The sequence below is a fragment of the Scyliorhinus torazame genome, chromosome 18, assembly GCF_047496885.1.
Source record: "Scyliorhinus torazame isolate Kashiwa2021f chromosome 18, sScyTor2.1, whole genome shotgun sequence".
Taxonomy (NCBI): domain Eukaryota; kingdom Metazoa; phylum Chordata; class Chondrichthyes; order Carcharhiniformes; family Scyliorhinidae; genus Scyliorhinus; species Scyliorhinus torazame.
Window position 1 is genome coordinate 158,335,593 of NC_092724.1, and position 24,938 is coordinate 158,360,530.

Here is a 24,938-nt window from a genome sequence, read left to right on the forward strand (position 1 = left end):
CTTCTGCACTGTAAATTCAATGATAATCTATGATTAATCTAGGACAAAGGTTCGGCACAACAACGTGGGCCGAAGGGCCTGTTCTGTGCTGTATTTTTCCATGTTCTATGTTCCCGTAACAGCCTCCCCGAACAGGCGCCGAAATGTGGCGACTAGGGGCTTTTCACAGTAACTTCATTGAAGCCTACTTGTGACAATAAGCGATTTTCATTTTCATTTCTATGTATGCGGCCCTCCAGCGCAGTACTGAGGGTATGCGGCCCTCAGCGCAGTACTGAGGTTGTGCGGCCCTCCAGCGCAGTACTGAGGGTATGCGGCCCTCTAGCGCAGTACTGAGGGTATGCGGCCCTCCAGCGCAGTACTGAGGGTATGCGGCCCTCCAGCACAGTACTGAGGGTATGCGGCCCACGGCGCAGTACTGAGGGTATGCGGCCCTCAGCGCAGTACTGAGGGTATGCGGCCCTCAGCGCAGTACTGAGGTTATGTGGCCCTCAATGCAATACTGAGGGTATGCGGCCCTCAACGCAATACTGAGAGTATGCGGCCCTCAGCGCAGTACTGAGGGTATGCGGCCCTCAACGCAGTACTGAGAGTATGCGGCCCTCAGCGCAGTACTGAGGGTATGCGACCCTCAGCGCAGCACTGAGGGTATGCGGCCCTCAACGCAATACTGAGGGTATGCGGCCCTCAACGCAATACTGAGGGTATGCGGCCCTCAGCGCAGTACTGAGGGTATGCGACCCTCAGCGCAGTACTGAGGGTATGCGGCCCTCCTGCGCAGTACTGAGGGTATGCGGCCCTCAGCGCAGTACTGAGGGTATGCGGCCCTCAACGCAATACTGAGAGTATGCGGCCCTCAGCGCAGTACTGAGGGTATGCGACCCTCAGCGCAGTACTGAGGGTATGCAGCCCTCCAGCACAGTACTGAGGGTATGCGGCCCTCAGCGCAGTACTGAGGGTATGCGGCCCTCAGCGCAGTACTGAGGGTATGCGGCCCTCAACGCAATACTGAGAGTATGCGGCCCTCAGCGCAGTACTGAGGGTATGCGACCCTCAGCGCAGTACTGAGGGTATGCAGCCCTCCAGCACAGTACTGAGGGTATGCGGCCCTCAGCGCAGTACTGAGGGTATGCGGCCCTCAGCGCAGTACTGAGGGTATGCAGCCCTCAGCGCAGTACTGAGGGTATGCGGCCCTCCAGCGCAGTACTGAGGGTATGCAGCCCTCCAGCACAGTACTGAGGGTATGCGGCCCTCAGCGCGGTACTGAGAAGCTCTTGTGGGAATTTGCTGTGCAAAAATTGGTGACCTTGTTTCCTACGTCATAGCTGTGATGACACAGCAACAGTACTTATTTTACTGTAAAGCACTTGAGGCTATCTGGGGAAAGGGGCTAATATATACTCAGGACTTTCAGAGGCGAGTCTTTGTAGTGCGGGTGTTATGTTCGAGCTTAGTGGGATCAGACCCCACTTTCACAGCAATGTGAAAATGGAATGTGGGACCTTTCATGGCTCATTGCCAAGGAGAGCCCTACATTCACAAACCAACCCATCATAACGGCTTAATGTTGGCACTGTTAAACTCCATCAGCAAGAGAATCGATCGCAGCCTTCAGATCATTCTGTATTTGCAGAGATACTAAAGGAAGTCAGTTCTCAAACTGGTAACAGGAGAGCAATGCACGACGAAAGGATAATTTTATTTGACATTAGCCAGAACCTTTAATAGTGCAAGTTTATTTTATTACCTTATTGGCTACAGCTACATTTAGATCTAGAAAGACGAGTGACTGGCTTTTTTCTTGTGCCAATTTTTTTTTTGACACATTAACGTAACCTTTTAATTGTGCGGCGTGTGAACGTTAATGTACTAAAACAGCTCTTTGTTACCATAAAACTGTCATGCGTGACCGTGGGAGGATTTCAAACAGGCATTGCCTTCACAACCAGGTTTAGTCTCAAGTGTCTTCAATCACATTCCGTGAACTCTTTGGGTAGGATGTGTGAATAAGTCCCAGCTCCTGCTGAGCACCTCCCCGGGGACTCCAGGAGTGCATCAAGAATCTTTCCCCTCGTCATAAGTGGCGTCTCCGACAGCAGTAACAATCTGCATTAAGATGGCGCCTTTCATGTTGTGCAGCCTCCCAAGCTGTATCGAACAAAATGTGACACCGAGTCACATAATGAGATATTGGGACGGACAAAAAATGGAAAGTTTGGTCAAGGAGATAGGTTTTAAGGAAAGCTTAAAGGGTGGGTGGGGATTTGAAAAGAAGGATGATGATATTAAAATTGAGGAACTGCTCACCAGGTGTGGAGAGATTGTTCCGTCCGGTGAACACGTCCCTCCAACAACGCCTCTAACTGCGTCTCGAATGATTTCTAACCTTTTGCCTTCAACAACCTACCAGGTATTGCTCACTCTTTGTAGCCTGAGTTTGTTAACATTTTATAAACACTTCTGCAGTGCTGGATTAATTTAAAGTGGTGCTCTGGATGAATCCTACAATACTCTGCAAAACCCTGCCTGGTCTTGAAGAGTGAGAGTTTTCTCTAGCCTATGGTCCCAATTCAGTCCTGCAGCATCACACTGCCGACTTTTGGGATCTTGCTGCGCACGGATTGGATACAGCATCTCCTGTGTTGAAACAGTCAATGGGCTTCAGATACAAGCAAATCACTGCGGATGCTGGACTCTGAAACCAAAAGAGAAAATGCTGGAAAATCTCAGCAGGTCTGGCAGGGAGAGAAACAAACTAACGTTTCGCGGCCAAATGACCCTTTGTCAAAGCTTCTGAAGTTGTCCAATGGCTGTGAAGCACTTGCTTTGTAAATGCGCATCTCTCTTTCACTGCTGGTCTGACAATACAGCCAGAGTTCAAATCAATGCATTGACCATCTGCATTGGTGCAGATTAGACTCAGCGATTGGTCAGTCCAATCAGGAATCAGAACCATGCAGCAATACCCAGTCACCTTCCTGCAGATTCACTCAATCTACTCGGTACCCAGGATGTGCCCTCTCTGAATTCCACTCTTCTGCCCTCTATTCCTCTGCTGTTTTCACTCTTTCTGTAGCCTGCTCTCGACTCATTGACTGTACTTTTAACGCCTTAATTCACAACAGCATCAGCTGCTGACAAGTTAATTCCAGTTAAGAACTTCAATTTCAACTCCCTGATCCGTTAAAGCCTTTTCCAATTTCCGCCTGACTGTGGGGTCACCGTCCTTTCCATTGGCACCGCATGATGAGGGGACGGAAGCTTACAGATTACGAGGGGTTCCCAGCTCCTAATGGCTGGGCTTGGACATGGGGGGGGGTCTCAGCGTCTCAGCAAACGAAAGGCAGGGAGGAAAGGTTACTTAGCTAGTTCCGCTCTGTGTGCATGTTGGATGAGGACAGGGTCAGGTTGGATGTGCTCCTCCCTGAAGGAATAACTTATTGACACTAACAGACCCGGCTCACAGAAATCATTTTTAAGAATGGTCACTTGGGTCAGGTTCCAGGGGCATGGCTGATAGCAACCAGAATCTCCAAGAGACGAGAGAGAGAAATCTCTCGAGACCAGGAACTATAGAAATAGATAAAAAGACATGGGGCGGGATTCTCCGTAGCCTGACGCCGGGATTGGGACCGGCAATCGGGCGGAGATTGGCTTCCGACGCTGGAGTTGGGATCGGCGATCGGGCGGAGAATGGCTTCCGACGCTGCAATTGGGATCGGCGATCGGGCGGAGAATGGCTTCCGACGCTGCAATTGGGATCGGCGATCGGGTGGAGAATGGCTTCCGACGCTGGAATTGGGACCGGCGATCGGGTGGAGAATGGCTTCCGATGCTGGAATTGGGATCGGCGATCGGGTGGAGAATAGCTTCCGACGCTGGAATTGGGATCGTCGATCGGGCGGAGAATGGCTTCCGAAGCTGGAATTGGGATCAGCGATCGGGTGGAGAATGGCTTCCGATGCTGGAATTGGGATCGGCGATCGGGCGGAGAATGGCTTCCGACGCTGCAATTGGGATCGGCGATCGGGCGGAGAATGGCTTCCGACGCTGGAATTGGGATCGGCGATCGGGCGGAGAATGGCTTCCGACGCTGGAATTGGGACCGGCGATCGGGCGGAGAATGGCTTCCGACGCTGCAATTGGGATCGGCGATCGGGTGGAGAATGGCTTCCGACGCTGGAATTGGGACCGGCGATCGTGCAGAGAATGGCTTCCGACGCTGGAATTGGGACCGGCGATCGGGCGGAGAACGGCTTCCGGCGCCGGAATTGGGACCGGCGATCGGGCGGAGAATGGCTTCCGGTGCCGGAATTGGGACCGGTGATCGGGCGGAGAATGGCTTCCGACGCTGGAATTGGGATCGGCGATCGGGCGGAGAATGGCTTCCGACGCTGGAATTGGGACTGGCGATCGGGCAGAGAATGGCTTCCGACGCTGGAATTGGGACCGGCGATCGGGCGGAGAATGGCTTCCGACGCTGGAATTGGGATCGGCGATCGGGCGGAGAATGGCTTCCAACGCTGGAATTGGGACTGGCGATCGGGCAGAGAATGGCTTCCGACGCTGGAATTGTGATCGTCGATCGGGCGGAGTATGGCTTCCGACGCTGGAATTGGGACCGGCGATCGGGCGGAGAATGGCTTCCGACGCTGGAATTGGGATCGGCGATCGGGCGGAGAATGGCTTCCGACGCCGGAATTGGGATCGGCGATCGGGCGGAGAATGGCTTCCGACGCTGGAATTGGGATCGGCGATCGAGCGGAGAATGGCTTCCGACGCTGGAATCAGGGCAGGTGCCGGATTAACGACGGTTGCCGGTGCTCCGACCCTTCCAATTCGGCATAGTCCAGCCCCGCGGAGTCGCAACGCCGTTGGCGAGTCATCAGCCAGCCCACTTGTGATGCTCCGCTCCCGAGGGGCCGAGTTCCTGACGGCCCGGGCCACGTGTGGTCCCAGCGGGCGGGAACCTGGCCTGCCAGCTGCGGACAGTGCCCAGTGCCGCCACACTCAGCCGGGATTGGTGCCACTGGCCAAGGGCTTTTGCTAGGGCTGGGAGGAGTGGTGGGGGTGGCCGGGGGTGGGCTGTGGGGTCAGGGGGTGGGCTGTGGGGTCAGGGTGGGCGGTCCAGCACGGCCGGTGCCATGTTTTCCAGGCCATCGGTGGGGGTGTAGGCGTGCGCGGCTGCAGCTCGTCAGCCCCGCGCATGCGCGGCCCGGGACCTGGCGATTCACCGGCCGGTCTCTGTGCGATCCATGGGCATTCCATGCGGCGCCGGTGCTAGCCCCTCACCGGCACCCGAATCGGTGAAGGATTCCCGCCGATTTTCCTGTCGTGGAGCACCACGATTTTCAGTTGCCGCTGGCACTTAGCTGCAGAAACGCAGAATCCATCCCCACGTATTTCATTTAACAATTTAAAATAGAACAATCCATCTGAATGGTAGAGGGACAAAGCCAACGGTGACGTTTCTAATCTATTTATATATTCAATCCCATATCATTACTGGGTGCTTTCTATTTCTACGGACTTCCCCACAGCTTATCAAATCTGCAACACATGCTCCGCATTGAAACTGCACTAAGGCGTTAATTTCACAGCCATTAATTTCACGCCTAAGGTTCTAAACATGAAATTAGGCACAATTAAAATTGTGCGGAACCCATCCTCGACTGTCAATGACAATTCAGCTACATCCTTTAGCACTGACATCATTCCTCCCTCCCTCCACTCTCCAATTATTGAGATTATGTCTGGGGGTAACATCAGCTCGAACAGAAAGGCAACTGTACAAGTGTCCCCTCACATTGAGGAGGCAACATTAATATAACCAATCAGAATATCCGCAATTTACAATTAAGGCAAGCTCACAATTCCAATCACATTACCCATGTCAATCAGGCACTCTAATCACGGTGGTTTCCTACTCATCGCTGAAGGTCCCAAGCATATCTAGTGGGGTCTGTGAGCACCCTCTAAGCTAAGCTGACATACACAGTGCAGTACTGAGGGGAGGCTGCACTGTTGGAGATGTCGAAATGAGGTCCCATCTGCTCTCTCGGGTGGGTCTGAATGATCCGTTGCTACTATTTTGAAGAAGGGCAGGGGAGTTCTCCCCAGTGTCCTGGCCAATATTTGTTTTACAGGTGAACATTCATTGATGAAATTAGGCAGACTTTCTGATGATGCCCGACTGTTTAATTGCGATTCTATGGTCCAGTAAAATCACTGGTTTCCACTCTTCCCTTCTGGATCCTCTCCTTTACCCCGAAACATCGCCCAGGTTTGTAAACCCAGCTCAAGAACGAGCTTCAATGGGTATCACCTTACTGTCAATTCACTCAGAGACACAAACTGGTTTACTCATAACGCCTAAGGTTCTAAACCTTAGGCCAGCCCACAACTCATTTCTAACACTGTCAACATTTATCCTTCACTCACCATCAGCAAACAGATTAACTAGGGCGGCATTGTGGTGCAATGGTTAGCTCTGCTGCCTCACGGCGCTGAGGATCCGGGTTCGTTCCGGCCCTGGGTCACCATCCGTGTGGAGTTTGCACATTCTCCCCTGTGTCTGCGTGGGTTTCACCCCCACAACCCATAAAGATGTGCAAGGTAAGTGGATTTGCCACACTAAATTTCCCCTTATTTGAAAAAAAAAAATTGGATACTTGAAATTTGTTGTTAAAAAAAGATTTTCTGGTCAATACCACATCTCTGTTTGTGGAATCTTGTGAAATGGGGTTGGTTTAGCACAGGGCTAAAGAGCTGGCTTTGAAAGCAGACCAAGGCAGGCCAGCAGCACGGTTCAATTCCCGTACCGGCCTCCCCGAACAGGCGCCGGAATGTGGCGACGAGGGGCTTTTCACAGTAACTTCATTTGAAGCCTACTTGTGACAATAAGCGATTTTCATTTCATTTCATTTAATTTCTTGCTGTGCGCAAATTGGCTGCTGCATTCCTGCCAGCTCTGTGCCTAAATAAATGCAAGTCTTTCATTCTCTCCAAGGACCATCTAGACAGAGAGTAATTATCTCCGGGGAGCCACAGACATCTCCTCATCCCCGCTCCTCGTCCCCTTACAATGGGTCATACTCCGCCCAGATCCATGAATGGTCCCTTCTGAATGGCATGGCGAACACCCGGGGAAGCTGCCAGAATCACGTCTTCTGTGCGGGACAGTCAGTTTGGGGAGGGGCGGGTGTACGCATGGACTGCCGACGGAAATCCAGCCGCGTCCCCAGTCCTTGGCCATTGGTGCAAATTGCCTGAATGTGGATGTGGCTGGAGATCAGGGATACATGATCGAGTGGCCAGCCCACAACACCCCTCTCCCCCCTCCTTCTGCCGCTGGTCGGCTGGGTTCTGAAGTGAGATGTCAGGGAGGCAGGTATAATAATAATCTTTATTGTCACAAGCAGGCTTACATTAACACTGCAATGAAGTTACTGTGAAAAGCCCCTAGTCGCCACACTCCGGCGCCTGTTCGGGTACACAGAGGGAGAATTCAGAATGTCCAATTCACCTAACAGCATGTCTTTCGGGACTTGTGGGAGGAAGCCGGAGCACCCGGAGGAAACCCACGCAGACACGGGGAGAACGTGTAGACTCCGTACAGACAGTGACCCAAGCTGGGAATCGAACCTGGGGCCTTGGGAGCTGCGAAACCGCAGTGCTAACCACTGTGCTACCGCGCTGGACTACTCCTAAATCAGCCTCTTCTGCAAACGCAGGAGGAAGCAACAGCACTGGGATCAGTGCAGTGTTTACATCACAAATCGCTCTGTTTATGAAAATATCCCTTGGTGCTGCTTCTGAAGTGAACCATCTCATTCAGTGCTTCACAAATACTAAACGAAGGCGGAGAGGGGGGGAGAAAAAGAGCAGATTTACATTCATAACGCATCTTATTTTGACATTTTAAAAAAAATTTTAGAGTACCCAATTCATTTTTCCAATTCGGGGGCAATTTAGCGTGGCCAATACACCTAGCCTGCACATCTTTGGGTTGTGCGGGCTGAGACCCACGCAGACACGGGGAGAATGTGCAAACTCCACACGGACAGTGACCCAAAGCCGGGATCGAACCCGTGTCCTCAGCGCCGTGAGGCCGCAGTGCTAACCACTGTGCCACCGTACTGCCCCACAACGCATCTTATAAGGTCCCAAAGTGTGACATATAATGTGTCGGAAATGCCTCAGCTCCTCCTACACATAAGCAAATAGAGCAGCCAATCTGTGCACAGCAAGAGTCCAAAATAAAAACAATGTCAAGACCAGTGGCTTTTGATGCTGTGTGGCCTGGAAGAGCAAAACACGGGCCTGTGGAATGCCTCATCCAAAGTGCCACGCCTCTCAAAACGCTCTGCCCGTCAAAGCCCAGCCTCTGATTGAAGGCCAGACCCCGACCAGTGGAAATGGCTTCTCTCTATCCAAGGTAGCCATCCTTTTCAAAATCAAACAAACCTCAATCAAACCTCCCTTAACCATCTAAATTACAGGGAATGGAACCGGGTTTATGCAATCTTCGAGTAATCTAACTCTCGGAGTCCTGGGAGCAGAATAGTCAAACTGCATCACTCTCCTTTTCAGGTCAATATCTCCGAAAATATCATTATAAAGGTGATCAGCCCGGGGCAGCAGGTGACGCAGTGGTTAGCACTGCTGCCTCATGGCTCCGAGGTGCCAGGTTCGATCCCGGCTCTGGGTCCGTGTGGAGTTTGCACATTCTCCCCATGTCCGTGTGGGCCTCACCCCCACAACCCAAAAAGATGTGCACGGGTAGGTGGATTGGCCACGTTCAATTTCCCCTCAACTGGAAAAATAAAAATAATTGGGTACTCTAAATTTATTTTTCAAAAGGGCGGCACGTGGCGCAGTGGTTAGCACTGGGACTGCGGCGCTGAGGACCCGGGTTCGAATCCCCGGCCCTGGGTCACTGTCCATGAGGAGTTTGCACATTCTCCCCATGTCTGCGTGAGTTTCACCCCCACAACCCTAAGATGTGCTGGTTAGGTTTAGCCACGCTAAATAATTACTCAGATCTTCTTTTGGTCCAAAATTGATGACCTTACACTTTTTTTTTATAAATGTTTTATTGAAAATTTTTCCCCAAACAACAATTTTTCCCCTCTTACAAAGCAAACGCAACAATAACAATACAGAAATTTTAAACAATACACAAGTAACAAAACCCCTTTATCTTTGACCTAAACTAAACCCCCCCTCCCCCCCCCACCCCCCCTCCCCCTGGGTTGCTGCTGCTGGTCATCTGTCTTCCCTCTAACGTTCCCCTAGGTAGTCGAGAAATGGCTGCCACCGCCTGGTGAACCCTTGAGCCGATCCTCTCAGGGCAAACTTTATCTGCTCCAGTTTAATGAACCCCGCCATATCATTTACCCAGGCCTCCAGTCCGGGGGGTTTCGCCTCCTTCCACATGAGTAGGATCCTGCGCCGGGCTACTAGGGACGCAAAGGCCACAACGTCGGCCTCTTTCGCCTCCTGCACTCCCGGCTCTTCCGCAACTCCAAATAGAGCTAACCCCCAGCCTGGTTTGACCCGGGCCTTCACCACCCGCGAAATCACTCCCGTCACTCCCTTCCAATACCCTTCCAGTGCCGGGCATGCCCAAAACATATGTGCGTGGTTTGCCGGGCTCCCGCCACACCTCCCACATTTGTCCTCCACTCCAAAGAACCTGCTCAATCTTGCTCCCGTTATGTGTGCTCTATGTAGCACCTTAAATTGAATCAGGCTAAGCCTGGCGCATGAGGAAGAGGAATTTACCCTGCTTAGGGCATCAGCCCACATACCCTCCTCTATCTCCTCCCCTAGTTCTTCTTCCCACTTTCCTTTTAGTTCGCCCACCGACTCCTCCCCCTCTTCCCTCATCTCTCGGTAAATCTCTGACACCTTGCCCTCTCCGACCCACACCCCTGAAAGCACCCTGTCCTGTATCCCCTGTGTCGGGAGCAATGGAAATTCCCTCACCTGTTGTCTAGTAAATGCCCTCACCTGCATATATCTCAAGAAATTTCCCCGGGGCAACTTATACTTTTCCTCCAATGCTCCCAAGCTCGCAAAAGTCCCATCTATAAATAAATCTCCCACCCTCCTAATTCCCAACTGGAACCAGCTCTGAAATCCTCCATCCATTCTTCCTGGGGCGAACCTATGGTTGTTCCTGATTGGGGACCCCACCAGGGCTCCCCGCACCCCTCTCTGTCGCCTCCACTGTCCCCAGATATTTAATGTTGCCGCCACCACCGGGTTCGTGGTAAACTTTTTAGGTGAGATCGGTAGCGGCGCCGTCACCAGCGCCTCTAAACTCGTCCCTTTACAGGACTTTCTCTCCAGTCTTTCCCACGCCGCTCCCTCACCCTCCATCATCCATTTACGTATCATTGCCACATTGGCGGCCCAATAGTAATCGCCCAAGTTCGGTAGTGCCAATCCTCCTCTGTCCCTACTACGCTGAAGAAACCCCCTCCTTACTCTCGGAACTTTCCCTGCCCACACGAAGCTCGTGATGCTCCTGTCTATTTTATTAAAAAAGGTCTTAGTGATTAGGATAGGGAGACATTGAAATACAAATAAGAACCTCGGGAGGACCATCATCTTAATTGCTTGCACCCTGCCCGCCAGCGATAGAGGCTGCATGTCCCACCTCTTGAAGTCCTCCTCCATTTGTTCAACCAACCGTGTCAGATTAAGTCTGTGCAAGGTTCCCCAGCTCCTAGCGATCTGAATCCCCAGGTATCGGAAGTTTCTTTCCACTTTCCTTAGAGGCAAGCCTTCTATCTCTCTACTCTGGTCCCCTGGATGTATCACAAATAATTCACTCTTCCCCATGTTTAGCCTATACCCCGAGAAATCCCCGAACCCCCTCAAAATTCGCATAACCTCTATCATTCCCCCCGCTGGGTCCGACACGTATAACAATAGGTCATCCGCATATAACGAGACTCGGTGTTCTTCTCCCCCTCTAATCACCCCTCTCCATTTCCTGGAGTCCCTCAACGCCATGGCCAGAGGTTCAATTGCCAACGCGAACAACAATGGAGACAGCGGGCATCCCTGTCTTGTTCCCCTATATAGTCGGAAATACTCCGATCTATGTCGACCTGTAACTACGCTTGCCGTTGGAGCCCCATAAAGAAGTCTAACCCAGCTAATAAACCCGTTCCCAAACCCAAACCTCCTTAACACTTCCCATAAATACTCCCACTCCACCCTATCAAATGCCTTCTCTGCGTCCATTGCCGCCACTATCTCTGCCTCCCCCTCCACTGGGGGCATCATTATCACCCCTAATAGTCGTCGCACGTTAACATTCAGTTGTCTCCCTTTTACGAACCCTGTCTGGTCTTCGTGCACCACCCCCGGGACACAGTCCTCTATCCTCGATGCCAGTACCTTTGCCAACAATTTGGCGTCCACGTTCAACAATGAAATGGGTCTATAGGACCCGCACTGCAACGGATCTTTATCCCTCTTCAAAATTAACGATATCGTCGCCTCCGACATCGTCGGGGGTAGAGTCCCCCCTTTCCTGGCCTCATTGAACGTCCTCACCATCAACGGGGCCAACAAGTCCACATATTTTCTGTAATACTCCACCGGGAACCCGTCTGGTCCTGGGGCCTTCCCTGCTTGCATGCTTCCCAGTCCCTTAATAACCTCGTCCACCCCAATCGGTGCCCCCAGGCCTACCACCCCCCGCTCCTCCACTTTCGGGAACCTCAATTGGTCCAGGAACTGCCGCATCCCCTCCTCTCCCTCTGGGGGTTGAGACCTATACAGTTCCTCATAGAAGGTCTTGAACACCTCATTTATCTTTCCTGCCCTTCGCACCGTGTCTCCCCTTTCGTCTCTAATTCCTCCTATTTCCCTCGCTGCTGCCCTCTTTCGCAATTGATGAGCCAACAGGCGACTCGCCTTTTCCCCATATTCATACCTCCTCCCCTGTGCCTTCCTCCACAGTACCTCCGCCTTTCTGGTGGTCAGAAGGTCAAATTCCGTCTGGAGTCGTCTCCTCTCCCTGTACAATTCCTCCTCCGGGGTCTCTGCAAATTCCCTATCCACCCTTAAAATCTCCCCCAGTAATCTTTCCCTTTCCTTGGCCTCTGTTTTCCTTTTGTGGGCCCCAATGGAGATCAGCTCTCCTCTGACCACCGCTTTTAGTGCTTCCCATACCACTCCCACCGGGACCTCGCCGTCGTCATTGACCTCCAGGTATCTCTCAATACACCCCCGCACTCTTGCACACACTCCCTCATCCGCCATCAGTCCCACATCTAATCGCCAGAGTGTTCTCTGCTCCCTTTCCTCTCCTAATTCCAGGTCCACCCAATGTGGGGCATGATCCGAAACCGCTATGGCTGAGTACTCAGCTTCTTCCACCCTAGAGATCAACGACCTTCCCAAAACAAAAAAATCTATCCGGGAGTACACTTTATGGACATGGGAGAAGAAGGAATACTCCCTAGCCCTAGGTCTAAGAAATCGCCATGGATCCACTCCCCCCATTTGGTCCATAAACCCCTTAAGTACCTTGGCCGCTGCCGGCCTTCTTCCGGTCCTTGAGCTGGATCTATCTAGCCCCGGGTCCAGCACCGTATTAAAGTCCCCTCCTAAAATCAAGTTTCCTACCTCCAGGTCCGGTATACGCCCCAGCATCCGTCTCATAAATCCCGCATCGTCCCAGTTTGGGGCATACACGTTAACCAACACGACCTCCATTCCCTCCAGCCTGCCACTCACCATTACATATCTACCTCCGCTATCTACTACGCTGTTCTTTGCTTCAAATGCGACCTGTTTCCCCACCAAAATGGCCACCCCTCTATTCTTTGCGTCCAGTCCTGAGTGGAACACCTGTCCCACCCATCCTTTCCTTAGCCTAACTTGGTCCGCCACCTTTAGGTGCGTCTCTTGGAGCATAACCACGTCTGCCCTTAGTCCTTTCAAATGCGCGAGCACTCGGGCCCTTTTTATCGGTCCGTTCAGGCCTCTCACGTTCCACGTGATCAGCCTCACTAGGGGGCTACCTGCCCCCCTCCCGTGTCGACTAGCCATTACCTTCTCTAGGCCAGTCCCATATCCCGCCTCCGCGCTCCCGCTCGCTCCCCCAGCGTCGCACACCATCCCCGCCCACCCACTCTTTAGCCATTTCCTTTTGGATTTCCGCAGCAGCAACCCAGTTGTCCCCCCCCCCCCTTCTCCCTCCCTCCTCCCCTCCCCGCTAGATCTCTTTCTAGCTTGATTGCTCCCCCCATATTACTTCCGTAAGTCAGCTAACTTCAACTGACCCCGGCTACTCCTGCTCACTCCTCGACCCCCCCCATGTGGGGAAGTCCCATCCGCCTTGCGCCTGTCTTCCCGCCTTATTCTTTCTGGTGCGGGAACATCCCTTTACCTGACCCGCCTCTTATGGCGCAGCTCCCTTTCCCCTCCCCCTCCCCTTCCCCATTCTCCAACTATGTCCCGTCTTTCCCCCCTCACCGGCGCCCACATTTCCCCAATGTCTCCCCCCTTCCCTGTTTACTTCTCAATTAACTTCCACCGTAACATTAACAATAACATTTCCTGCAGCATCAGTCCCTCAGTTCCGATCCAATTTCTCTTCTTTGATGAAGGTCCATGCTTCCTCCGCCGTCTCGAAATAATGGTGTCTCTCCTGATACGTGACCCATAGTCTTGCCGGCTGCAGCATCCCGAACTTCACCTTCCTTTTATGCAACACCTCTTTGGCTCGGTTGAAGCTCGCCCTCCTTCTCGCCACCTCCGCACTCCAATCCTGGTATACCCGTACCACTGCATTCTCCCATCTGCTACTCCGCACCTTTTTAGCCCATCTCAGGACCTCTTCTCTATCCTTAAGGCGGTAAAATCGCACGATTATCGCCCTGGGTGGTTCTCCCGCTTTTGGTCTTCTCGCCGGAATCCGATTTGCCCACTCCACCTCCAAGGGGCCCGTAGGGGCCTCAGCACCCATCAGTGAGCTCAGCATCGTACTTGCGTACGCTCCACAGTCCACTCCTTCCACACCCTCAGGGAGACCCAGTATCCGAAGGTTCTTCCTTCGCGCTCCATTTTCTAGGGCTTCGATCCTTTCAGTACACTTTTTATGAAGTGCCTCGTGCGTCTGTGTCTTAACCGCCAGGCCCAGGATCTCGTCCTCATTATCTGTCACCTTCTGCTCCACCACGCGGAGCTCTGTCTCCTGGGTCTTTAATGTCTCCTTGAGCCCCTCAATTGCCTGTAGCAACGGGGTCAGCACCTCCCTCTTCAGCAGCTCCACGCACCGTCTCACAATTTCATGCTCAGGCCCCCATGTCGCCTGCGCTTTCTCCGCCGCCATCTTGTACTTCTCTCTTTCTGACCCTTTGGTCGACGATTCCTCGCGCTGCAGCCGCCGCCGCCGGTTTTTTCCTCCTTCGTTTGGGGGGGACTCCCTTCTCACACGCCCCACACCGGGTTGCGTCGTCGAAAAATTCCCCGTTGGGGCTCTTAAAAGAGCCCGAAGGTCCGTCGGAGCTGGAGCCGCCGAAGCGTGCGGCTAGCTAGGCATCACCGCAACCGGAAGTCCCTTCAGTGGCCTTGATGAGGTCTTTTCACAGTTGTTCCCTCTGCTGCTAGAATTCACCTTTGATACAGGCCCTCAGGTCAGCTTGCAGCTTTAAGCTTGCCCTTCCCCCGCCTGCATGCTGGAAGAGGCCCTGTTTATCCTGTAGTTGCAGCCAAATCTTTCACTGTTTCTGCGTGTGTCTGGCAACCAGGAGACATACCCTTCCTGGGGGACACTGTCGGGGGAATATTGCCGCCTTCTTCCCACACCGGGAAATGTCAAACAAATGCCGTGGGGGCCCTGTAAAAGAGCCCAAAAGTCCGTTCCAAGCAGGAGCTGCCGAATGTGCGACCTAGCTCTGCATAGCCGCACCCGGAAGTCTGACCTTACACTTAACTGTATCGAAATTTATCTGCAACACTCACTTGATCCATTGATATCTTTTGCAAATGTGCTCTTCCGTCTGCTCCACCTGCTATACCACTGATCTTACAATGTTGGTCAGCTTGCCTATGGCTCTCTGCACAGCCTGCTGAAGGAGGTGTGGGACAGGATCCTGGAGAGGTCCACTTCTGTTTGTATATTTATTATGAGCTATGCCTCACCTCATCACCATCGGGAAGCAGTCCTCCCCACGACCCCAGCTTGCTCAGCTCCACCTGGTGCCCACTAGACATGATATCTTTCAAAGGAAATTGGATAGATTCTTAAAGGGAAAACATGGGCAGGCTGACTGACAAAGGTGAGTGATGTTAAAAGGGTCAGCACGGGAGGTATTTTTAGATGAAGGCTCATTGACCTGAAACATTAACTAATGTTTCTCTCTCTATACAGGTGCTGCGTGACATGATGAGTGCTTTTGCAGCACGATCTTTCTTTTGAAAATTACAAATAATATCTTCATGTGCTTTGAAGGTGCGATAGTGGTGATGCAGTCGATTGGCACACACTCAGCACGCTGCACATTGAATGAGAGTCACCTATGGTGAAATCACATCTGCTGGGAGTACATCTGAACATAGGAACTAGGAGGTGTCTGCCATTCGGCCCTTCCAGCCTGCTCCACCATTCAATAAGAACATGGCTGATCTGACCTTGGCCTCAGCTCCACTTTCCTGCCTATTACTCATGACCCTGACTCCCCCTATAGTTCAAAAATCAGTCCAACTCAGCCCTGAACATATTCAATGGCCCAGCCTCCACTGCTCCCTGTTCGTAAGGGCAGCACGGTAGCATTGTGGATAGCACAATTGCTTCAGAGCTCCAGGGTCCCAGGTTCGATTCTGGCTTGGGTCACTGTCTGTGCGGAGTCTGCACATCCTCCCCGTGTCTGCGTGGGTTTCCTCCGGGTGCTCCGGTTTCCTCCCACAGTCCAAAGATGTGCGAGTTAGGTGGATTGGCCATGATAAATTGCCCTTAGTGTCCAAAATTGCCCTTAGTGTTGGGTGGAGGTGTTGACTTTGGGTAGGGTGCTCTTTCCAAGAGCCGGTGCAGACTCAATGGGCCGAATGGCCTCCTTCTGCACTGTAAATTCAATGATAATCTATGATTAATCTAGGACAAAGGTTCGGCACAACATCGTGGGCCGAAGGGCCTGTTCTGTGCTGTATTTTTCTATGTTCTATGTTCTAAAAGAATTCCAAAGATTCAGGGCCCTCAGAGAAGAAATCCTTGCTCACCTCCGGCTTAACCGGGGGTTTTCCAGTATTCTGAAACTGCGTCCTCTAGTTCCAGATTCCCCCCTGAGGGAAAAAATCCCCTCAACATTTACCTCCTCAAGTCCCTTCAGAATCGATCCTGCTTCGACACAATCACCTCTCATTCTTCTAAACCCCAGTGAGTATAGACCCAAGCTGCTTAACTCTTTCTCTTTATACAACCCCTTCATCCCAGGAATGAGCCAAGTGTAAATTATCTGGACTGGATCCAATGGAAATAGGTCCCCTCTCGGGTTAGGAGACCAAAACTGGACACAGTACTCCAGGTGCGGTCTCACTATTGTCCTGTATAGTTGTCGCAAGTCTTCTGTCATGAATGTAGGAGTTGCAGTATATTGTTTTATATGTATTTGGTGCAGTAAGGGTTAAATGCCTGGGCTAGTGCGTGACTGCTGGAGACACGTTTTTAAACATCCTGCTTTGAAAGGCAGCTAGCCATTTTGGAAACACAGGTGCAATTAAGACGTCGCAAAAGTAATATCACAATTCATTCCAGCCAGGGATATTGTTTGCTGAATTTGGGTTGAGGAATTTTGTTTCTATGAAGAGGGTTCCCCGGGGAGTAGATTCTCCGATTTTGAGGCTATGTCCCCATGCTGGCAAACCTATACATTAGAGGCACTTTCGGGGAACCTGGATAAGAACACGAGGGGGAAAGGAACAGAAGGATAGACCTGAGAGGGTGAGATGAAGAAGGGTGGTGGGAGGCTTGTGGGCAGCATACAGTCCAGCATCCACCAGATGGGCTGAATGGCCATTTTATGTGCTATAAATTCCAGCTGATAATGCATACAGAAGATTCATCAATCTTGGAGTCTGGGGAACACTGGGTAGTGTCTGAGGTGCAGGCCCTCGTCTGTTTTGAGTTTACACGTGCAGTGTGGCATCATTTCCCCATGGCTACTGCACAGAAAAACATTGTTCAATTTCAGAGCAGTGGCTGTTCCGTACATCAACGCAGCTAACCTCGGACTCTCTCTGCGTCCCCTCGCTGGTTTCCATACAGATGCGGTGAGGAGTTTACCTGTAACATGGAGCAAGCCGTCACTTGCGACCTCCACTTTCAGGAATATTCGGCCCCTCCGCTCAGTGTGATCCGTTCCACACATACTGGGCACGTTTATGACACATTTCTTGTGCACGTTCAGGTCACAGGCTGTGGAGCAGAAAGGGACACATTTCAGAAACGGTCGTTCCGAATCCCCAACATTCCCGGCACCGAAACAGTCCGGGGGCTTCCAGCAAAACAATCTTCCGTGTTTCTGGGAGGGAGATAGAAGGGAAATGGGAACAGAAATTAAATTTCCAATGAAATTGAACATGAAACTCCTGAGTAATTACGCTGTGACTGTGGAAGTGAGCCCCAGAGAACAGGATGATTCCAATTCTCGTCCCCAGATCGGGTCAAGTTAGCTGATCTCAAAAAATAGGAAGACTTGCATTTATACAATACATGGCCCCAGGACTGCCTAAAGGACAGGTTATGAAGCATTTCTCCAGTGTAGTCACTGTTGTAAATGTAGGAAATGCGGTTGTTAATTTGCTCCCAGCCAGCTCCCACTAACAGCAATCCAATAACAGCCAGATAATCTGATTCCTGTGAGAGTAACTGAGGCATTAATGTCCAACAGGACAACGGCGATAACTTCCCTGCTCTTCTTTAAAGTACTGAAAGGGGAACTTCTACATCAAACAGTGAGGAAAGACATGGCTCTGTCTGAAAGAAAGTATCTGCAACAGCCCAGCATTCCCACAGCGCTCCGGTGGAATGTCAGTCTGGATTGTTGTGTTCAGGTCTCTGGAGTGGGACTTGAACTCTCAACCATCCTCCACGGACCTGACACTCATTTGGCTCAAATTGGTCCCAATACTTCATGGACTGGTTAGGGGCGGGGAGAAATCTTATAGCAATCGTAAGTCAACGACGTCTGCTTAAAGGTGCAATGGGGGAACATCAAATTCAAATCTAGCTGAGATTGTCTTCACGGGGACTTCCGGTTGCGGCTATGCCTTGGTAGGTCGCACGGTCGGCAGCTCCCGCCGATAACGGACTTTTGGGCCCTTTTAAGGAGCTCCAGTGGCACTTTGACGACGATTCCCGGTGTGGGAAGGAAACAGTGAGGGTCCCCCAGCGCTGTATGGGGTAGACCAGGAGTGGGACGGTTAAAAAAAGTGGCTTTGGAGAAGAGAGGACGGGCACGAAAAAGCAAGATGGCGGCGGGTGGGGATTAGGCAGCGTGGGCCCAGTGGTCCCGGGAGCAGCAGGAGTTTTTAAGAAGCTGCTTTGCTGATTTAAAGGTGGAGATGTTGGCCCCTATGAAGGCGTCGATTGAAAGGCTGGTGGAGACCCAGACGATGCAGGGGACGGCGATTAAGGAGGTGCAGCAGAAGGCCTCTGATAATGAGGACGAGATTCTGGGCCTGGCGGTCAGAGTGGAAGCGCACGAGGCGCTGCACAAAAAATGGCAGGAGAAGCTGGAGGACCTGAGAATAGCTCGAGGAGGCAGGACCTGCGGATTCTGGGTCTCCCTGAAGGCGTGGAGGGGTCGGATGCTGGGGCGTATGTGGCCACGATGCTGGGTACGCTGATGGGTGCGGGGGCCTTCACGAGGCCTCTGGAGCTGGATGGGGCGCACAGAGTCCTGGCAAGGAGGCCGGGGGCGGACGAGCCGCCGAGGGCTATGGTGATGAGGTTTCATCGTTTCACCGACAGGGAGTGTGTCCTGCGATGGGCGAAGAAGGAGCGGAGCAGCAGGTGGGAGAACACAGAGATCCGGATCTATCAGGACTGGAGTGCAGAGCTGGCCAAGAAGCGTGCGGGATTTAACCGGGCCAAGGCGGTCCTCCACGGAAAGGGGGTGAAGTTCGGGCTGTTGCAGCCAGCGAGGCTGTGGGTCATGTATCAGGACCGGCACCACTATTTCGACATGCCAGTCGAGGCGTGGAGTTTCAGCAAGAATGAGAAGCTGGACTCGAACTAATGGACTGCAGTACGTTGTGGGGGTTGTTGGTGGGGGGATGGGGCGGATGGAGAGGAATGTATAGGGAGGGTCAAATTGTTGTACCAGGGGGATTGAAGGTGGAGGCGGGAGCGGCCGGTGTCAGCATGAGTCAGCTGACCTACGGGAGTGCAAATGGGGGGGGGGGAGCTGGGATGCTGCTGTGCTGACTGAGGGGGAATCGATGTTGAAGGGAAGAGTCGGGGCGGGAAGCCTCCGCCTGGGGGTCTGGAGGGTGCGGGAGGCGCTGGCACGTGGCTGGTCTAAAAAAGGAGATGGTTAGTCGGGGGGGGGAGGGGGGGAATCCCCCGATCCGGCAGATCACGTGGAATGTGAGAGGCCTGACTGGGCCGGTCAAGAGGGCCCGGGTGTTTTCGCACTTGGAGGGACTAAAGGCCGACGTAGCCATGCTGCAGGAAACACACCTGAAGATTGCGGATCAAACCAGGCTGAGGAAGGGATGGGTGGGGCAGGTTTTCCACTCCGGGCTGGATACGAAGAACGGGGGTGGTCGCAATTTTTGGTGAGCAAACGGGTGGCATTTGAGGCGGCGGGTATTGTGGCGGATAAGGGGGGGTCGATATGTTATGGTGAGTGGCAGGTTGCAGGGGGCTCGGGTGGTGCTAGTGAATGTGTATGCTCCGAACTGGGACGATGCAGGGTTCATGAAGCGGATGTTGAGTCGGATTCACGTAGTTGGTAATGGGGGGGGGGGGGGAGACTTTAACACGGTCCTGGACCCGACACTGGATCAGTCTAGGTCGAGATCGGGTAAGAGGCCGGCAGCGGCCAAGGTCCTGAGGGGGTTCATGGACCAGATGGGGGGAGTGGATCCGTGGAGATTTGCCAGGCCAAGGGCGAAGGAGTTTTCCTTCTTCTCCCATGTGCACAAGGCTTACTTGCGGATTGATTTTTTCGTCGTAAGTAGGGCGCTAATCCCGAGAGTGGAGTGGACGGAGTATTCGGCCATTGCGATCTCGGATCATGCCCCGCACTGGGGGGAGTTGGGGCTGGGGGAGGAGAGAGGCCAACGCTCGCTGTGGCGAATGGACGTGGGACAACTGGCGGAAAAGGAGCTTTGTGGGCGGGTTCGGAAGTGTATCCAAAGCTATGTGGCGGCCAATGATAATGGGGAGGTTCCGGTGAGTGTGGTCTGGGAGGCGCTGACGGCAGTTGTCAGGGGGGAGCTAATTTCAACCAGGGCCCACAGAGAGAAGAGGGAGAGGATGGAGAGGGAGAGGTTGGTGGGGGAGACACTTCGGGTGGACAGGAGGCATGCGGAATCCCCCGAGGAGGGCATGTTGAAGGAGCACCGGAGCCTCCAGGCAGAGTTTGACTTGCTTACCACGGGGAAGGCTGAGGCCCAGTTGAGGAAGGTACAGGGAGCAGTGTATGAGTATGGGGAGAAGGCAAGTCGGATGCTGGCGCATCAGCTGCGGAAGAGGGAGGTGGCGAGGGAGATTGGGGGAATTAGAGATCGGGGGGGGGGGGGGAAACACGGTGCTGAGCTCGGCAAAGATTAACGATGTCGTTAAGGATTTTATGGTAAATTGTACGAGTCAGAACCCCCAGAGTGGGGGGGGGGGGAATGAGGCAGTTCCTGGACCAGCTGAGGTTTCCAAAGGTGGAGGAGAGGCGGGTAGAGGGATTGGGGGCCCTGATTGAGATGGAGGAACTGGTTAAGGGGTATGCAGGCGGGCAAAGGCCCCGGGACCGGATGGGTATCCCGTAGAGTTTTATAGGAAATTCTCAGAGCTGTTGGGCCCGCTGTTGTTGAGAACTTTTAATGAGGCTAAGGAAAAGGGAATCCTTCCCCCGACGACTTTGATATCGCTTATCCTCAAGCGAGATAAGGTCCCGTTGCAATGCGGCTCCTACAGGCCGATCTCGCTCCTGAATGTGGATGCCAAGCTGTTGGCCAAGATCTTGGCCACGAGGATTGAGGACTGTGTCCCGGGAGTGATCAATGAGGATCAGACGGCGTTTGTGAGGGGCAGGCAGTTGAATACGAATGTGCGGAGGCTCCTGAATGTGATCATGATGCCCTCGGAGGGGGGGGGACGATGCCGAAGTGCTAGCGGCAATGGACGCGGAGAAAGCCTTTGATCAGGTGGAGTGGGAGTACCTGTGGGAAGTGTTAGGCAGATTTGGGTTTGGAGAGGAATGTATAGGGAGGGTCAAATTGTTGTACCAGGCCCCGGTAGCGAGTGTATTGACGAACAGGCTGCGGTCGGAGTACTTTAGATTCTATCGAGGAACGAGGCAGGGGTGCCCCCTGTCCCCCCTGCTGTTTGAGGTTGTCTTCACGGGTGAAGGAGCAGTGGACGGCCACTGCCCACGGAGAAGGGCCGCATGGAGGGTGGGAATGGAGAAGGAGGCTTGGAGCTCAGCAACCGACACTGATCAGTCTCTCAGGATGGTGGGAAAAACAGCCGGAATGAATACTGCTCCAAATGGATTTGTGGGTCTGCACCTTCTGTCAGATTGAGTCAAAGTAACAAAGGGAAAGAAACATCAACCCTACTGCAGCCTCCACGTGCGACAACTGATGGTTTGACTCTCCGAGCTGCTGCCTCGGGGATGGCAGTACTGAGCTATCTGTGCAGGATATGGAAATGCATGTTTCCGTACTTTTAATAACTTGATACGATGTCAGCCTCAAACTGCATTCCTGCAAAAGTTCAGGCTAATGCTGTGTCTAATTTACTGAGATTTTACATTGGGGAACCGTATCAAAGTGACTGGTGAATGAAACGGATTTGAGGGCTGGGTTATTAGAACCTGGCTCTGTTTTTACACAAACAGCTTTGGTGTATTTCCAACTCCGCCCCTCTTCTCCTCCCCCAACCTCCAGCAACACATTCATGATGATTCTGCCATTCCTCTCTGCTAATGCGCGTCAGTCTGGGCTCTTGCATTTGCAACTCGGTGGTTTTCATCTGAATTCCAGACTTGAGAGTGAGCTTTAGATCAATTAAACAACAACCTCTGTAATGTGATAAAACGTTTCAAGGTGCTTCACAGGGGCATCAGAAAACAAAATTCGACACAAAGCCGCCTGCATAAGGAGATAATAGGGCAGATGACCCAGAGCTTAGTGAAACTGGCAGGTTTTAAGGAGGGTCTTAATGTACATTTTGATATCTAGACATTTAGTTTCGTGTTTTTCCCAACATGCAAATGAATGGAGTAATGTGCGCGTGCCAGAGCGCGTGCCAGAGAATGCATGCGTGCCAGAGCACGTGCGAGAGAATGCATGCGTGCAAGAGCGTGCGTGCGAGTGACAATGCTCCCGTGTGAGAGAGTGCGTGCGCGTGAGAGAACGCGGCAACTCAGAGTGCGCGCGTCTGAGAAAACACATGGGAGAATGTGTCCCCGCGTGAGAGTGCCCGTGGCTGAGAATGCAATGGCATGAGAGAATGCGTCCGTCAGTGCCCGGCAGAGAAAGCACCCGCATCTGAGCATGTGCCCACATGAGAGAGTGCACCTGTGTGAGAGAATTTGCGTGTGTATGAGAATGCGCCCACTTTTGAAAATGCACCCAGGTGTGTATGTGACAGAGAGTACGTGAGAGATATAAAGAGGTAATGTGTGTGCGATTTGAGTTCCTCACAAAGACGGTTCGAAACCGCTAAGAGCTCACAGGTAGCGAGTGACAAAAACATGCTGGCGTGTGACTCAGCGGCATATCTGAATCATAAAGACAGCAGTGCTATCTGTCTTAAAACAACACTTTCTATCATGTCCAACATTAGTTAACTATTGTATTCATTTTTAGTAAACTGTCATGATGATGTATAAAGTTAGTGTGCTGTGATTTGAATGATTATATACACTTAATAGCACAGCCGTACATTCTGTCCTACCAAACTTGGCTCATGTTTGGCATTGAATTTGAGCAGTAAAACGCTGGAGTGAGGGTCTGACTTTGGTGGATGGAGTGTGGATGGAGGGTGGATGGAGGGTGGGTGGAGTGTGGATGGAGTGTGGATGGAGGGTGGGTGGAGGGTGCCATCGAAAAGGGGGGATAAACGGTATCACTCGGTAGATGCTGAACTGTGAAGTATTTGATGGGGGTTAGATAGAGAAGGGTGGGAAGAGGCTGATTAACATCAGCAGGGACCGGTAAGAAGTGTTCTGTGTATTGCGATTTATCCGAAAGACACCATTAAACAAACTCTGCACATCTCTGCTTCCTTCTCAAGCAGTTGTGGAAATACTAGGAGGAAACTCACTGTCACATTTCATCCCTTGGTGAATCATCCCATAGAGCAGCGAGCCACAGTGATCGCAGAACGTCGGCGAGCCGTAAGTGTGGATTTTAAACTTGTGCTTGCTCCTCGGGTCCTAGAAATAGAAGCAGGAAAAAAAACAGGTTTAATTCTTTGTTTAAAAAAAGAATCTTAAGTTTCCCTCAATGATCTTCATCACATTCACCATTTCCACAAGGTGAACCCACACTCTTCCTCCTGTGAATTCACAAACACAGATAGTGCAGTCCCTTCACTCAAACTCAACGTTACAGTGAGAGGAGCAGGATTATACCCGAACCCTGACTTCTCGCCAGCTCTTCCAACAACGTCAGCTCCACCCTGGACAGCAGACTTTTGTTTTATAAATTTAGAGTACCCAATTACTTTTTTCCAAGGGCCAATTTAGCGTGACCAATCCACCTAGCCTGCACATCTTTGGGTTGTGGGGACGAAACCCACGCAAACACGGGGAGAATGTGCAAACTCCACACGGACAGTGACCGAGAGCCGGGATCGAACCTGGGACCTCGGCGCCGTGAGGCCGCAGGGCTAACCCACTGCGCCACCGTGCTGCCCCAGGGACAGCAGACTTAATTGGACACAAACATAAATCAGGTAAAAATACTTCAACAAAATTAGATACAAAAAATAGTTAGGATCCAGCCAGTCCAGAACTAGTCCATGTAGATCAATACAACAGGGATTCGGCCAGTCGAGAGTTAATTCCGACCCGTTAACTAGGATCCACTCAGCCTAAAACGGGTTAATTTAGATATATTCAGTTCGGGTCCAGGCAGTTCAGATTGGTCAGTTCGGGCCTGGAATGGTTACTCTACGCTTGGTCACTCTGGGTCGAGAGTGGTCACTCTGGGTCGAGAGTGGTCACTCTGGGTCGAGAATGGTCATTCTGGGTCGGGAGTGGTCACTCTGGGTCGGGAGTGGTCACTCTGGGTCGGGAGTGGTCACTCTGGGTCGGGAGTGGTCACTCTGGGTCGGGAGTGGTCACTCTGGGTCGGGAGTGGTCACTCTGGATCGGGAGTGGTCACTCTGGATCGGGAGTGGTCACTCTGGGTCAGCAGTGGTCACTCTGGGTCGGGAGTGGTCACTCTGGGTCGAGAGTGGTCACTCTGGGTCGAGAGTGGTCACTCTGGGTCGGGAATGGTCATTCTGGGTCGGGAGTGGTCACTCTGGGTCGGGAGTGGTCACTCAGGATTGGGAGTGGTCACTCTGGGTCAGCAGTGGTCACTCTGGGTCGGGAGTGGTCACTCTGGGGTGGGAGTGGTCACTCTGGGTCAGCAGTGGTCACTCTGGGTCAGGAGTGGTCACTCTGGATCAGGAGTGGTCACTCTGGGTCGGGATTGGTCACTCTGGGGCGAGAGTGGTCACTCTGGGGCGAGAG

The 24,938-nt window shown here is 52.4% G+C and overlaps 1 protein-coding gene across 1 annotated transcript in view; it reads right to left on the minus strand.

Moving 5' to 3' along the window:
* prkcab (protein kinase C, alpha, b) overlaps positions 1-24,938 on the minus strand; it is a 489,840-nt gene that overhangs the window by 185,936 nt on the left and 278,966 nt on the right. The window contains exons 4-5 of the mRNA XM_072483739.1: positions 23,522-23,633; positions 17,312-17,443 (exon numbers count right to left, since the gene is read on the minus strand). Of these exons, the coding sequence (XP_072339840.1) occupies positions 17,312-17,443; positions 23,522-23,633 (244 nt within the window). The remainder of the gene's footprint in view (positions 1-17,311; positions 17,444-23,521; positions 23,634-24,938) is intronic.